At 45.5% G+C, this 16,537-nt stretch overlaps 1 protein-coding gene across 4 annotated transcripts in view; it reads left to right on the top strand.

The window, feature by feature from the left end:
* The window catches only part of LOC147706778 (uncharacterized), a 475,050-nt gene that overhangs the window by 232,451 nt on the left and 226,062 nt on the right, over positions 1 to 16,537 (top strand). For all 4 annotated transcript variants that reach the window (XM_086925910.1, XM_086925909.1, XM_086925907.1 and 1 more), the window contains exon 5: positions 7,536 to 7,643. In XM_086925910.1, coding sequence (XP_086782036.1) covers positions 7,536 to 7,643 — 108 coding nt within the window. The remainder of the gene's footprint in view (positions 1 to 7,535; positions 7,644 to 16,537) is intronic.

Here is a 16,537-nt window from a genome sequence, read left to right as displayed (position 1 = left end):
TATGCTAGTGCTCTTCTCCAGCATATCAAAGCCGTGTGAAGGAGCGGGTGACTGTCCGGGGGGATCCTGCTTTTTGGCAACAGCAGGGAGTGTAACTCTCCTCGTGCCAGTCGCTCCGGTGTAAAGTCAATCTCGTAGAGATTCCTACCAGCCACCCAATAGGAAAGCCACTGGAGTTGACTGGCGTAGTAGTACCCTCGAAAGTCAGGGACACCCATGCCTCCCGATCTGGTCCCCAATTGCAGTTTCCGGAGACTGATACGTCGTCGACCGGTGCCCCATATAAGGTGGTATTGAGTGTATTAAATATCTGTTGGGGGACTATCACGGGCAGGTTTACGAAATAATATAATAAACGGGGAAGCATGACCATCTTAGAAATTGCTACTCTTCCCATAACAGACAGGGGCAAGGACGTCCAGAATCCCACACTGTTCCTGGGGCGTGTTATAGCTCTCTTAAGATTGCCATCTAATGTATCCTCCGGTGTCCTGTACATCTGTATTCCTAGGTACTTAAACGTGGTCTGGGCCACTGGTATGCGGTGCCTACCAAAGCTTATGGAGGCAGGGTGTTGCACGTCCCGAAAATAGAAGCCGTTCGATTTTACAGGGTTGATAGCCAAGCCGGACAACTCTTCGAATCGGCTAAATATTTCATAAAGTACCGTGTGATCTGCCTCCAGGTCTTTGAAATATAATAGAATATCTTCCGCGTATAGAGATGTTAAATTATGTACGCCTCTGACCGGGATGCCCATCTGAATTCCATGAGCTCGAAGAGCTATGGCCAGGGGCTCCAGGGCAAGTACGAATAGGAGCGGGGAAAGGGGGCATCCTTGTCTGGTGCCCCTATACACCGGGTAACTATCCGAAACATGTCTACCCGTTCGCGCCCTGGCTGAGGGATCCGTGTATAATAGTCTGATCCACCGTAGTAAGGGGTCCGGAAAACCGAACCGTTCCAGGACAGCAAACATAAATGTCCACGACAGGGAGTCGAACGCCTATTTTAGGTCCAGAGCAATGCAGCCCGCCTGGGGGTAGTCTAGTGGCGTAGTTGTCATGATTGCATGCAGCCGCCGCATGTTCAAAGACGTACTCCTTCCCGGGAGAAACCCGCATTGGTCTCGATGCACCAGGGTAGGAAGGTGAGACTGTATATGTAAGGCTATTATTTTGCTGAGAATCTTATACTCTGTGGAGAGCATAGACAAAGGCCTGTAGTTTCCCATATCCTCAGCATCCCTCCCAGGCTTAGGTATCGACGTGACCAGAGCCTGCATCGTCGACGCAGGTAAATGTCCCTCCTCGGACGCGGTCCTATATATCTTTTCCAGGACCGGTGCTAAGGTATCCGCATATACCGAATAAAATTCTACCGGAAGCCCGTCTAAGCCCGGTGTCTTATTACGGTTGAGAGACCTGATGGCGACACGTATTTCCTGCTGCGTAATTGGCCCCCCCAGTTCCTTTCGCACATCTTCAGACAACATCGGGAAGGGGAGGTCCTGTAAAAAATCAGACACCCCTTCCGGGTCCTCACGATCCAGAGGAGCATAAAGTGCTCTCAAGTGGTCGTAGAACACTATTAATCTCGGATTGTGAGCGGACCAGGTTTTCCGCTCTATCCATAATCCGTGTTATCACCGGGGGGTCAGGTTGGTCACTTATCAGGCGGGCCAATAGAGTGCCCTATCTGTCAGCCTCGGTGTGTTGACGGCGTAGGTATTCCTTGTGGTCAATGTTCCTCCGTGTTTCCAGTGTTTCTGCGTGTTCAATGTTACCCGCCTGCAACTCCCCCTTTTTCTCCGGGTCCACACTCGCCTCCTTCTCAAGTCTCTTTAAACGGTCTTCCACCTCACACAGTTTTTTGTGGACTTCCTGTCTCGCTCCAACCAGTTGACCTATGACTTCTCCCCTCACTACTACTTTAATGGCGTCCCACACCACTAAATTTGAGGAAGCAGTGTCCCAATTTTCTATAAAATACTTATTCAGAGTATCTGACAGTGTTGCCCGAAAGGGGCCATCCTCCAGGAGGAGAGGGTTGAGCCTCCAGGTAGGCACCAGGGTCGGCACTCTACCCCAAAGGAGGCTGAGCGATGTCTGGACATCATTACGAATATTTTTCCACCAAAAATTTCTTTCAACTAATGCTGAGTTGTTATGCCATTGTAAAATCTGTTGTCGTAACTCTGATTGTGGTAGGAACAATTGGTCATTAGGAAAGAAATAATTGTCTCATACTATTCCTTGGGTTTTGTAACCATTTCCGGGGATCAATTGCATGAGATGTCTTCTTGACCTTCAATAGAAAGGTTTCAGCCAGAGTAGTTGCCACTATCTTGTCAGAAGGAATGATGCTTGGAGGTGAAGGACAATGCTCTTTGTCCTCACTGTGTCCCAGTCTGGACAAGATGTTCGATTACAATTGTTTATGCCCTGGGGCGGTATGTAATGAGAAAAATCGAAATCACAAAAAAATGCAACCACCACATCTGTCGTGGTGTAAGGGCTTTGACTGATGTGAAGAACTGTAAATTCTTGTGATCTGTAAAGATAGTGATAGTATGTTTGGTTCCCAATAAATGATGTCGCAAATCTGTGAAAACTGCCTCAATAGGTAAAAGCTCCAGCTCAGCCACTGTGTAATTCTGTTCCTCCGGGAGCAGTTTCCGTGAGTAAAATGCCAAGGGATGTAAATGACCTGTGTTCGGATCTTTTTGGGATAAAACTCCTCCAAGGGCTACGTGTGAAGCGTCTGCTTCTATAAGGAAAGGTTGATCAGGGTCTGAGTGGGATAGGACAGGGGCTGTGGTAAATGCTGTTTTATAAGTGTTGAAAGCTTATTCAGTTGCATCTGTCCAGGTGAAAGAATATTCTTTCTTTAAGAGCTGAGTAATGGGTGTCACAATACCAGGGAATACATTTCCTGTAGAAATGAGCAAACACAACTGCTCTTTGGACCTCTTTTACAATAGTTGGCGATGGACAAGTAAGGATGGCATCTACCTTTTTAGGATATATTGTAATCCCCTCTGGGGAAAGCAAGTAATCAAGGAACTTAACTGATCTGACATGGAAAGTGCATTTCTCAAATTTTGCTTATACATTTTTTTCTCTCAGACGTTGTAGAATGGCTCTAACATGGAGCATGTGCTCTTGTTCTGTTTTGGAGAAAATCAGAATGTTGTCTATATGGATGAAAGCACATACATCCAAGAAGTCATGCAAAACTTTGTTAATTAAATATTGAAATGCCGCTGCGGCATTACAGAGCCCAAACAGCATTATAGCATATTCAAATAGGCCAAATATTGTTCTAAAAGCGGTTTCCCACTCATCTCCTACACGCAAATGAGATGGTATGCAGCGCATAAATCCAATTTAGTGTAGATGGTGGATCCGCGTACCTGGTCTAAGAGAACTGTGATTAAAGGCAATGGATAACATTTTTTATTGTAGCCTTATGTACTGCTAGATAATCGATGCAATCCCGAAGCTCCCCATTCTTTTTTGCTATGAAAAAGAGTGGCGAGCAACTGAGGGAGGTAACTGCTTTAACGGGCTTTAAGGGGTGGACGTTGATTGGCATCGAATACTTAGGTGATGTCTGGAAAGGGGATTCCCCCGCTCCTTTGAGTACCTCCAAAGGGAATACAACCCATATCAGTCACAGATATACCATCATATACGACTCCTGCATGCCCTACGATCCCACTTACAGAGTGGTACATCTATTCCAGAATACTCCCCGATGGAAGATAGGTTGTTGCTTGACCCCACAACAGAGAAACCCACATCAACAATTTATCGTAAATTAATAAACAACATACCTGACCCCCTGATCACTCTTAGAGCGGCTTGGGCCATAGATCTTGGAAGCATAGACGATGAAGACTGGCAGGATGCGCTGCAGAGTCCTAGAGAGATTGCAATCCATTTGAGGTTCAGACTAGTGCAGCTAAAAATCCTTGACCGTACCTACTACCCCTGCACACACCTTTATGCATGGGGCAGGAGTCAATTGGCGTCATGCGTAAGGGGCTGTCAACAGGAGGGCACCTTCTTTCATATCTTATGGGAATATCTGGAGATCATCTCCTTCTGGACGAAGGTCACCAATACGATGTCTAGTGTGGTGGGGGAGACGGTTCTGATGGAGTCGAAGTGGCTTTTATTGATGCTTAAAGGGGACACTGAATGGTTTAGGTATGTGGAAATATGGTTGGCCCTGGCAACGGGAGTGGCGAAACAAAATATTGCTAGGGGGTGGGAGGCGCAGACACCCCCACAGTGGGAGGAATGGAAGCGGGACCTTGACTGGTGCCAAAGGGCCGAAGAAACTGTATACAAAAGTAGGGGTGTACTGAAAAATGGAAGAAAGTGTGGGCGCCCTGGCGGAAATACAGAGAAAATGGAGTAATCATGGAGGGGTAGGAGAGATCGGGATTACTGCCCTTGTTGTTCCCTAACGATTATTTTACTGTCAACTCTTGTGATATTTCCCAATGTAATATATAGACACTACTTTGTACTGGTCTCTAGAGCTTTGGTAATAAAAATAATTTTAAAAAAAGAAAAGAGTGGCGGGGAGACCGATGAGGTTAAATGCGTAATAAATCCCAATTCTAATAACTCATCCAAATATTTATATAGATACTGTGTCTCAGGCTCAGTAAGAGCATGAATCCTACTGCAGGGTAAGACAGCCCCCGGGATCAGATCCATCGGGCAGTCATACCCTGTGAGGTGGTAACTGGGTGGCCTGAACTCGACCAAAAACATCAGAAAAATCATGATATTCTTGTGGTAATATCATAGGTGACGATGTCTGTATGACAGCATGATGCAACGGTGTGACTGGATATTGTGCTTCTTGGTAACAGTGTGTCCTGCAGAAAGGAGAATTTAAGGTTGCAGTCCGTTGGACACAGTCCATTTTTGGATTATGATATTCCAACCATGGAATACCGAGAATAACTCCAAACATTAGTGAGTCTATGAGAACAAATGTAGCTTGTCCGGTATGGCCATTTTCACAAACCAAAGTCAGTGGTGTAGTATTAAAGCGAATAAGTCCTGAGGACAGAGCAGAACCAGCTACTCCTCTTACTGGTTGTGGTTCAGGTTTAACCACATGGGGAATTCCCGCCTTTTTGCCCAGTGTCAAATCATGAAAATTTTCGGTAGCTCCGGAATCAGTTAGAACAGACAAACTATGTCTATGTTGTGTAGAGACAATAAATGTCATTCTAACGGTCATGTGACTAGGAATTCAATTGACAATGTTGGTTACATATTGTGAGATCTTATGATCATCAAGTCGCGAAGGGACAAACTCAGTTCTCTCCAAGAGCTTTAGTTTTCCGATTCTACAAGACTTGTATCCATGCTGGCCACTGTCTTGGTTTTTTCTTTTTGTGTTTTATTGGACATTCTCTGGCAAAATGTCCAGGTTTCCTGCAATACAGACAAAGATTCCATGTGCAGCGTCTGTCTTTTTCTTCTATGGATAACGATCCTCTAAAACCTCCAATCTGTATAGGTTCAGATCCATTTGTTTTGTTGTCTACTTCTTTCTTTTTCCTTTTTAATTACCACCACCCTTGAATCTCCTCGTGCTCTCTCACTTTCACCTAATCTGTGATCGAGTTTGACCACCAGGTCTATGAATTCCATGTCATCCTCAGTTAAGTCCACTATATGAGCCAGTGAATCCTTCAAGCTGTCCACGAGTTCCCTTTAGAACAGGGAAGTGTGCTTCTCTTCCGGCCATTGTCTCTCAGCAATTATACTGTTTAAATTAGTGATGTAGGTAAGGAAGTCTTTGGAACCTTGCTGTTAGTTAAGCAACTAATTTTCACTAGAATGAATAAAAACATGGCGTGCAAAGAGTTGTGTCACTGCATTCGTAAATGCTGCATATGTTTTCAAAAGAGGATCATCATTTTCGGTTATGGGAATGGACCAATTTGCAGCCACGCCTCCTAAATAAGAAATAATAAACGCAATTGTTGCCGCATCTGTAGTAAACATTTGGTGTTTACAAGGAAAATGTAATTGACATTGACTCATAAATGCGTGCTGTCCCCTGTAAAACATTCTAGATTAGCCAGAGGTACTGAACTGGATTTTATACCAGTTTTCTTGTAAATTCTGATCAGAGCCTGGTGTAGGTGGAATTGAGGAAGTAAAGGTTGTTGACCCAAACCTAGGATAATTCAGCACAGGGCGAATTTCTCTTGGATCTGCATCTCTCTATTGTGGGAATTTTAACCCTACTTATAGCTATTTCTTCCCTTAGGGCCAGATGTAGGTAGCCCTTTACCAATCGGAATCGGCCGAAAATACCGATTTTCGGCCGTTTCCGATCGGTAAAGGGCTAGGGAGATGTAGGTGCACATATTCGGTAATTTTACCGAATCGTTATTATTACCGAATCGGTAATAAGTACCGATTCGGTAATAATTACCGAATCGGTAATATTTACCGATTCGGTAATATTTACCGATTCGGTAAAATTACCGAAAATGCTATGTGGGTAGCCAATTTTCTATTGGCACATGGCTTACAGATTCGGTATTTTACCATGGAATACAAATCCATGGTAAAGGTCCCAAAGGGAAGGGGGATGGAATAAGAAAAAAATAGAAATACCAGGAAATCAGGAATGCGTCTTCTATGCACCATTTTTACAGGAACCATGAACACTGACTTCTGGATACTGATGTATCTGTGTTCTAATGTGGGTGTGGGATTAAGCAGAGAGACAATCACAGTTGTATTACATATACTCTTTTCTGTCACTGCAACAAAAGATATGGGTTAATAGTCCCATAACACTTTCGCTGTACAAACTTAAATTCCTACTGCCAATAAACATACCAACAATCATGTGGGGTCTTAAACACCAAAGAGGATCACGAGCCAAAAAGAAGCATGGCATCACAAAAGGTTCACAGCGCCAATAAGGAATATTGATTTACCAAATGTCTGTGCGAAGTACTCTTGCAATTTACATGCGGCAATACAAAACAAATGTATTAAGCATTAGAGATAAGAGATATGCTTCAACGTGAGTTAACAAGTGCTAATGGTTTGCCACTGACTAGTATTCACCTTTTCTCAGTAAGCTTCTTCCATGTCTTTTAACTGGAAATAAAACTATAAGCAGAATAAAAGACATACACAAAAGGGTTTCCCACCATACAATGGGTTTTCAAGTTCTATGTTCATATGCAAGAAATATGTTTCTTTTCATGTATCTAGTGTCAGATACTATCACACGATGCAGAGTTCAGATTCTCTCCTATTTTGCTTACGCTGACATTGCAAGCAATATTAGTCCGTTATACAAAATACTTCTTTAGTCTATTGCTTCGAAGGAAATAAGAAAGCAAGTCCGATGTGCCTTGAGGATAAAAATAGTTTGTGTTTACCTTTTGTGGAGCAGCTGCTTCCAACCGTTCACAAGCGCTCAATCGGTAGGTTCAGGATGTCAGTTTTAATTCTCCTGAGCTTCTATTACAGGTGCTGCGGTAGCTGACGTCGCCGAGAAGACGAAGGGGGAGACCGGAATCCAGGAATGCAAGAAACCGCCCAAGAAGGAGGATCGTAGCATTGAAGACTTGGAGACAAGTGAGTGCACCGTAAATCAAACGAGGCTGGGCACGGAGCCTCTATGCAGCGAGAGTTAAAAAGCCTGCAGCGAGCAAGACACATGCACAGTCTAGTTGCAGTTGGCCTCTAGCATGTTCCTTTAGTAAACCCACGAGCATGATTCAAGATGTGGGTACTTTGAATATGTACACATGTTGCTGAATGTGCTGCCAACACACCTACTATGCAACAACAAACACATGTCCAGTTCCTACCTCTGCCACCAGGTTTAATTGTCTTCAGTCAACAAAGGTTCAGAAAAAGCTGTAAATAAACATAAAGAAAAAGAATACCCATACGATTAGCAATAACAAGGCCCTTATAGTTTTATAGCCTGCCATAACAAGGATTGTGCACATGAGGTACCAGGCCCATAACAACAATTGCAGTAAATCATGTAAAAACAATAGTATGAAGAAAACAAGCAGCAATGTGGTGCACAGTCCGGAAAGCCACTGAATAGCAAGGAGAACCAGTTTAAGAACCACTCCTGCTCAGGGGCACCTCCCCCTCATGCATGCCTCTTTGTAAATGGTGCAGTGCTTGGATGGCAAGAGTCAGAGTCCCATTGTCCATGTCATTCCCTGGAATAAAGGTGCAGCAGGACACAATGATCTTGGCACACACCCCTCCCTCCACTGTAGTCGTTAAGTCTATCACATATCGATGTTGCATCACCATGAGGAGGATGGCTCTCAGTTCTTCCTTGATCAAATTAAGGCCAAGCTCAGTGCTTTTCACGATGTTGAGCATTTCCCACCTGGTTATTTGTAACCAGCAGGTGTTCGCTTTTCTTTGCACGGTGAAGAAAGGTATGTACAGTGGTGGCTGGTAGGGAACGGGTTGAAAAAAGAGAAAATATAAAAAAATAAAAACACTTACCTCTTCAGAGCCGTTGTCTCTCCTCTGTTTCTCTTCCTGACTCTGAGTCTTGGAGGCAGAAAGCATGCAGACTCCTCTAAGCCAATCACAACACTGTCACCAGCATGACAGCAGCGTGGTGATTGGTCTGAGCGCCGATGTTCGGCACTCAGACAGGGACTGGGAGCATGTGCATGTTCTTCACCCAGGCTGTGCACTATAGCCGGTTAGATAACATGCCAAGTGCCCATGACTGGCCGGCCCAAGATGGCTGGCCAAACCGTCATGTGCACTTACTGTGCAAAAAACACTTCTCCTCCCTGTGACACAAATCCCTCTCCACCCTAACCTAGCCTTGTAGTTACGAAAAATAAAATGATAATAACGCTGTTATTATCATTTTATTTTTCAATTTTCCACTGCTCTGAGTATGGACCCTCCTGCTGATAATTGTGCATCAGAGAACAGTCTGAATTCTTCTGGAATGTCCTTGTACTGAGCCCATCCAAAATAATTAGCGGTTCTCTTTTTCATGAGCCTGATACAACGGAATTGTCTTCTTCCTTAGCAAGTGCTGGTACAAATCTGGCAGTACTTCTCAGGGAATTATCAGGGTTGGGGTGTGTATTGTCACCAGGGAGCAAATGCCATGCCATCTGGGGAAGAGCGAGTGTAGACAAACTGGTCGCACTCCAATAGGTATCCATCAGTGTGGAGGTGCCCCATTGCATATCTGGAATGTGCAGGATTGTCCCACAGTTTTTATTCATGCCCACTGGAATTGTTCCTTAACTTCTATAAACACAAGGAATACAGAATAAGTTTCCATACACTTAGGGGTTGCCCCTTCCCTTCTAGCCAAATGTATCCACCCACCTCGATATCCCAGATTTCCTGACATGCATGGAATATGTTTGATGTTGTTCAACCCTCCCTTACAAGACCCATCTTCCTTTCATATCATCGAGATGGACAGCCCTACACTGAAACTCTATGTCTGGGGTCCATTTGTTATAAAATAAGACTGCTCCAGATACATGTATGGCCACCATGGGAGCACAGATGGAATCAGGGGCAGACATGTCCGTGCACTGTTTTTGCTACTTCCAAGAATCTCTCATGTGGGAAGTCACGGGCCAAACAGCATCCTCTAGGATGGTGCTCCTCCTGCACATCTTATCTATCTCAGTTTGAATGTTGCTAGGCTCGGTAAAAAGGTATAGTGCTGTGGGACTGTTCTCATGTCTGCTCAGATTCACTACTACTCTGTTGGGTTGTACCTTGTTGGGTTGAATTTTGGCCTTAATCCTAAATGAGTATAGGTGGAAAAGGCATTTTGCTTTTTCAGGGGCTACCTCTTGGGCCAGTTAAGTTTGTCTGTGCCTACTGCATGCAGTATCAACAAACAGACGTAACATGACCTGGCTGATGTCTTGAAGCCCACGGCGGTCATGTGCTGATACCATGTGTTTCTGTAAGAGGAGGCTGTGTAGTGCATGTGGAATGCTAGCGTTAATTTTAGTGTAATTATAAGTGATATAGGAAAGGTCCCTAGGCAAGCGCTGTGATAGTTTCTGGATGGACTCCATTTGACTAGGCAGTTCTTTGGCAATTAATGGATGCAGCCGCACCCACAGCAAACAGAGGATTCATAGAAGTGCAAGAGTACTGGGATGAATCCAGGGGACATGTTTGTAGCCCTATGGTGATTGGGGGTTCTTATTTTAAAAGTTCAAGACAAAATGTTCACAGTGCAGTTCGCACAATTTAGATACTGTTGGGGTGTTGATATGGCCACTGAAAAGGTGGTGCACTTTGAGATTGGATTGCAGACCTGTTGGATAAGAGCTTGGTTAATTTGTAAATTTGGAAAACAGTGCATTATTGCATGTACCATCGTCAATTATTTTCTTTAGGGTTCCTGTGGTTTTCTTTAGGGGTGTGTTCTCCACACTCCACTCACGCAATTTTAGTGAGGTACCAGAAGGTGGCCTCTGTAGGGGTATATATGTTTTGATGGTTCAGTACAAAAAGTGGGTTATTGTTTACAGAACGCAATAACTTCTTGTGAGTCGTTGGGCTTCCATCCACTCCGTACCTGACTGGGTGTTAAACTGGTAAAGGATATTTACTGGTTGATCTCGTGAACATTAGGATGGTATCAGTTTTTGGCTAGTGTTCTATTGGTGCCGCCAGCCCCCCAATACCGTCTCTCCTAGTTTGTACATGGGGTGCTATTGGTGCAGGCGTTGTCTTTTGACGTACATGTGCACTGAGCGATGTGTAAAGAGGGGCGTGTTGCAGTTGGGTGCTGTTGGTGGTTGCAACTTGCCCTGAGGTCACGTGTGTACCCCACTAGTCCCTGGCCTGCAATGTGCAGCATGACCCTCCCTTGTGGCACCAGGTGTCTTGACTATGCCCTTTTTATGGAGACTTCTTTTGGGCTAGAGTTGAGCTTCTTTTTATGGTCTTTGGGCAATTCCCTAGATTTTACGTGACCTGCTATCTCATTTATCATGAATCGGAGAGGGGCGGAAAGCTGTTCCGTGACCCCTATGTGCACCTGCTCATGTCGTTTTGCGGTGTGGGAGGTTGGGCTTACAGCTCTCTTCAGATGATGTATGTAAGGCCTTGTGTGTTGGCTGATTGCTAGGCCTGATACAGGGTGAGCACATTCTGCATCCTGCTCTCACTCGAAGCTGAGATGGACTTTGCAGACTCCCTTCTTGCAGGCATTCCTTCTCCCTTGGACCATGTCTTTTCCAGGGTATTTGTACCTGCGGTTCCTAACTGTTGCTAGGGACTTCCTAGCGGCCGCATTCTCTTGTTATTTTGTCGAGCATGACCCGGTGAACAGACTTTGGATTTTTGGAAACATTGAGGGAAAAGAAGAAAAACATTGCTGCATGTAGAATCGAGTCTATGTCCAAGAACTCACCGGAATTCGCCCATTCATGGTGATGGACTGGGACAGCTGGTTATTCTGGCACAGCTCCCCTTCCGACTGACTCGGCGCCATGGATTGCATTTGAAAGAGTGTGGGATTTTGTGTGTTTGATGTGGCGGCTATGGGGTCGTCACTGTCCCAAGGGTACAGGAACCCTGGCTTTTCACTCTGAAGGACAGCTTCATTTTGGATCCGAAAGGGGGCCTCCATTTGGCTGGAGGCTGCTAGTTTTTCGGGGGCGCTGTCGGGACTACCCACCATGAAGGAATCTTGGTTGCAGGCTATATGCCAGAGAATGGGGACCTTTTGACCTGGTAATTGGAATCCGTCCCAATTGACTTGTGGTTGCAGGGATCCAGGGGCCTGCTTTTAAGCACTGTTCGGGAAGCCACTCTACCGCCCTCATTAAACTGCCCTCCCCCTGGGGTATGACCAGCCAACCCTGCCCTGGGGGATTAGTAGCAGAGTGGGGCTTAGGCTCCTGCAGGGGCTCTCAATGGCGGACTCTAATGAAGATACTCGATGGACAAATCACATACAGCAGCCCTAAATTCCCAAATGCAATTAAAGGCTTAAATTCCTAATGTCTCACTGGTCCTTCCTTTGAATTTTAGTACATTGAATTTTGAGGAGTGGGTGAAATGGTTGGTTTTAACTTACTGCACATTTGTGCTCTGTGTTTGTGTGAAGGCATTACCTCCCCGGAAAGTTACCTCTCCCTGCTGCATTTGTGGCCCCGGACCGTATTGGGCTGGGTTCCCTGTCTGTTGTTGCATTGACCACGTGTTTGTCTAACTACGTGATCCCTGTTGTTGAGGTGTGGTGGCTGACTGACCTCTTTGCTGTTGAGTGTAAAGAGCATTCAGGTTTCTGTAGGCTTAGTTTTGTGGATGGAGATTTTGTGGGTTCTGGCCCTGGCTTATAGACCTCTGTTTGTGGTATGCTTTTAGCCGGCACCTGTCTGCCATGTGACCCATTCTGTAGCAATAGTAACATTCCCTAGGGTCTGGTTGTTGGTAATCTCCCTGGCATCTGCTTCTGTAGCTGGGTTGAAACCCTCTGGGGTTCTGCGGTGGAGCTCCCATTGATACTGGTGCCATTTGTGCGCTTGCTGCCCCCTCGGGTGGTCTTTTTCAATTTGCGTTGGACAAACTTAGCTGTGTCTCTCTGAGCTTGCTCCTGTTTTTCGACATCATCTTGTTTCTTTTTGGGATAGTGTAACATGTGGGCTGGTATCTCACCAGGGTTTGGTGTCTAACCCCTCTACATTGTCCAATCCACTTTGTATCTTGGGGGTCAGCCTCTTTTTGAGGATATTACAAAGGAATGCGACTTGTGGGCCAGTATCAGTCCATGGCTGTCCTGTCTCTTGCCCCCATTGTGCCCAAAATCCAATCCAGAAAATCAGTTATGGTTTCCCCAGGTTTCATAGTCTCTGCCATTAACCCACCTTCATCAGGACAGTCAGGGGACATTTCTCTCAGGGCCATCCATTTTTGGTGCCTGTGTAAATTGAATGTGGTCCCGTCGTGCTCTGTGTTTGTCAGCGTGATTTCTGGAATGCAAGCTCAGGTAAACACCTTGTTAGTTTGCTCTCTGATACGATTACTTAGCAGACTTTTGACATCGCCTATCACTACTTTTTTCCCCGCAATGTTCTTTCCGTAGTCTTCTTCTCAAAACATGAGATCCATTTCCCCGCTCTATCTAGCAATGGCAGCAGTTTGGCCCTTAGCCCTTCTTTATCCATCTGAGCTGACAGACTGTTCTTGACGTGCCCTTCTGCAGTAACGGGTACATTTTGGCTTTGGGTAACTCTACTGGTTTCTCCCTAACATAGCATTCTCATCTTCTTAGGCAACCAGTCATGTAGGTGAAATTCCACTTGGGATCTCCTCTACCATGCCGGATGCAGTCTTCCACTATGGTCATGTCCTCTGGTAGGAAGGATCCCTCCTATATCCAATGTATATCATACTCATCTTTCCCTGCAGGCTAGCAGGTGGCAGAATGACCATGTAAAGTTCTTGCCTTCCTCTCTGGCCACTATCTCTCTTGGGATCAGTCTATCTGTCCCGTGCCTTGAGGAGGAGCATCGGACATCTTCGTTGCTGCTCCCCTCATACCTACACAAAGGTGCCATCTTGGTTCTCCTGCGTCTTGATTGAGTCTGCAACAGGCTACCTTGGTGTCTTATTTCCTGGTCAGGCCTTCTTCTACGTTGATAATCTGGTGAGGCTCGGATCCCATCAAAAGCCTCTCATATAGTTCTACCTCTGATTAACTGCCCGGTACCTACCCCATCTCTCCTCAGGTGGAAGGAACGCTGCTCTGCTTTCTCCCTGTGCTCCCAGTGTCCAAGCTCTTTATCTCTCCTTCCTTAGCTCATGCCTTTCCTCTAAATCTTATCTAGGTTGCCTCCTTCGCTCTGAACTATGCGCTGCTCTTTTTAGTTGGAATTTGCCCTCAAATTTGCTTTCTGTTGTTTCTTCGGTTATCTGAGCAAATGCTTTAGCTCCATCCTTGTCATCGGATCATGAAAGACTGGGCCCTATCCTCACCTCAGCTAGTTGTATCACTCTCCACAAGCTTTGTGTGCGTAGCACTTTTCACCCTTAGTGGGATGGGTATGCCCAGACGTGAGTCCCTTGCTCACTGTGCCACTGGATACAAGCTAGCCTGGCTGATGAAGGGTTTCAAGGATGCTTGTTTTCGGTCCAGGGAGGACCTGGCTTGGCAGTTCGGTCTGGACTGTTCCCATGAGGCACAGGGTCAAAACTGATTTGCATATGGCTGGGTCTACACTGGGGTGGCATGGTGAGAAAAAGAAGGATGGATTTAACCTAGATTGCTTGGCTGGGGGGTGAATGTATGATTTATTTAGCATTCCGTCCCTCATTTGTTTGCGTAGCACTCCTCAGGTGGAATGCACGCTGCTCTGCTTTCTCGCTGTGCTCCCAGTGTGCAAGCTCTTTCTCTCTCCTTCCTTGGCTCATGCCTTTCCCTCTAAATCTCACCTAGGTTGCCCTATGCGCTGCTCTATAAGGTTGGAATTTGCCCTCTAATGTGCTTCTGTTGGTTCTTCGGCTATCTGAGCAAATCCTTTAGCTCCATCCTTGTCATCGGATCCCGAAAGACTGAGCCCCCTATCCTCACACCAGCTAGTTGTATCACTCTCCACAACCGTTATGAATCTCCCTGTCACTCGAGTGTGTTTGCCTGAACCTGTGGGAGTGCTTGTCTCCATGCTGCTGGGCTCTATGCATTGAATGCAACGGACTGGGGGGTCGAACTTAGGTGAGCCCTTGCACTGGACTTGGGCGGCGCTGGGATTGCCTAGGCCTGCTGACCTGATAGACTCTTATCCTTTGACCGAACAGTTCTTTGCTAAGATGAGGGACCTCCAGCTCCCTCAACTGACGGATTTGTGTATCCCACTGCGTGGAGAGCATGCATTGGGGAGAGCACTACAATATCTGCATATGGCGGGGGAGGTGCAGACGTCTTGCTTGCAGTTTGTGGATTAGGATTATCGGTCTGGGCCTCCTCAAAGATGGCCCATAATTCTAATAGTGCCCCTCTCTTGTCCTCCTTTTGTTCTGTGTAATTGGTTAGTATGTGTGTTCGATTGTGTTGGTGTTGAAAGTTCCCTCCTTTGGCCATGGAAACACGTGGGCCTTAGTGTGTGCGTGCCATTTTCGGCAAAACTTATTACGTTTTTTAGCCTGTGTGGGGAAGCTAGTTTGCATGTGTTTCAGTAGCGACTCCATGATAGGTTGAGTAGTTTTAGAGGACAGATACAGTGCAGTACAGTACATTCTAACTACTGTGCTATGAGCTCAGCACTGTCTACAGATGTATCAACTTGAACATTTCACAAAATTAAATACCAATGCATATGAAGGGTTGCAAACTAGAAGAAAGTTCAATTGTTTTTCAAACTACATGAAATTTGGCATCTAATAAACTTTACTTTGGCATCAAATAATGAATTTTACGTTGGCATCAAAAAATGATTGTGAGAAATAGCAGTGCCTTCATATAGCACAAAGAGTCATCGACAAAGCTCAATACTTAAGACAAAATACAGTGGCATTAATTTCCAGTGCCAACCACAACACCAAATATACCTTGCAAAAAGTTCAAACTATAATAAGGAAAAAATGGAAAGAGAAAAATGACGACTTTGTTAAAAATACTTTAGCCCACTCCTAGCGTATGCTATCCTGCGACCAGGGGAACCTCTGCACAGTACATGCGACTGAGTGAGCCTGATAGTCTGTGAATACTGGCTCCAGGACAAAGATAATAATGTTTTGTGGAGAAAAGGAATAACTCAAAACACAAGCTACACCTAATCTCCAAGATTCAAACCTTTTTCCCAAACATCCAAATCGCACCCTGCATCACACCCAGGGCCCAAGCGTACCATCTGTGTCACGTTCAGTGGTCCAACAATATTCACCTTTCCTACTGTGCTGAGTATCGAAAAAAGCTGACCTACCCGGGAATGCCGCTGAGGCAGCCTTGTGACTACTCAGTTCAGACACATAAAATAGGTAACATGCCAGATTTCTGTCAGTGGCAGGGCGCTCCGGTTAAATTTTGCACTGCTTCCTAGCTTGCCATACGCCAAATGCTGAGACTAATGCTCTGATGTAGTCCCTTACCCTTTGTGACAGCTGCTTCAGGACGGACCTCCGACCCACAGATTCAGCAGCACCTCCAATCAATTGTGGTGTCTGCTCACCTTCCTTGCTGTGCAAATGTGAATCTGTCCAAGCGGGGTCCCCTTCTTTCGGCTGCATACGGTCCTGTTGTGAACGTATCTAGGACCCTAATTAAACATTCCTCATTTATGCCCTTATGTGGTTATAACAAATCATATCCTTATAAAGGCATAAGAATCATATCCATATTTAGTCATAGCCAATGCAGTTCAAATATGGCAAGGCTACTTCCCTAGACTCCTAGAAAGTACAATGCGTTCTTTAAACAAAACAAACCTCCAGCAGCCCGGGAATTCCCCCTGCTTCTGTTTTGATTTGTCCTAGAACTCCTGAGA

The sequence above is a fragment of the Lissotriton vulgaris genome, chromosome 6 (assembly GCF_964263255.1).
Source record: "Lissotriton vulgaris chromosome 6, aLisVul1.2, whole genome shotgun sequence".
NCBI classification, from domain to species: domain Eukaryota; kingdom Metazoa; phylum Chordata; class Amphibia; order Caudata; family Salamandridae; genus Lissotriton; species Lissotriton vulgaris.
This window is presented reverse-complemented; position numbering and strand designations above follow the sequence as displayed.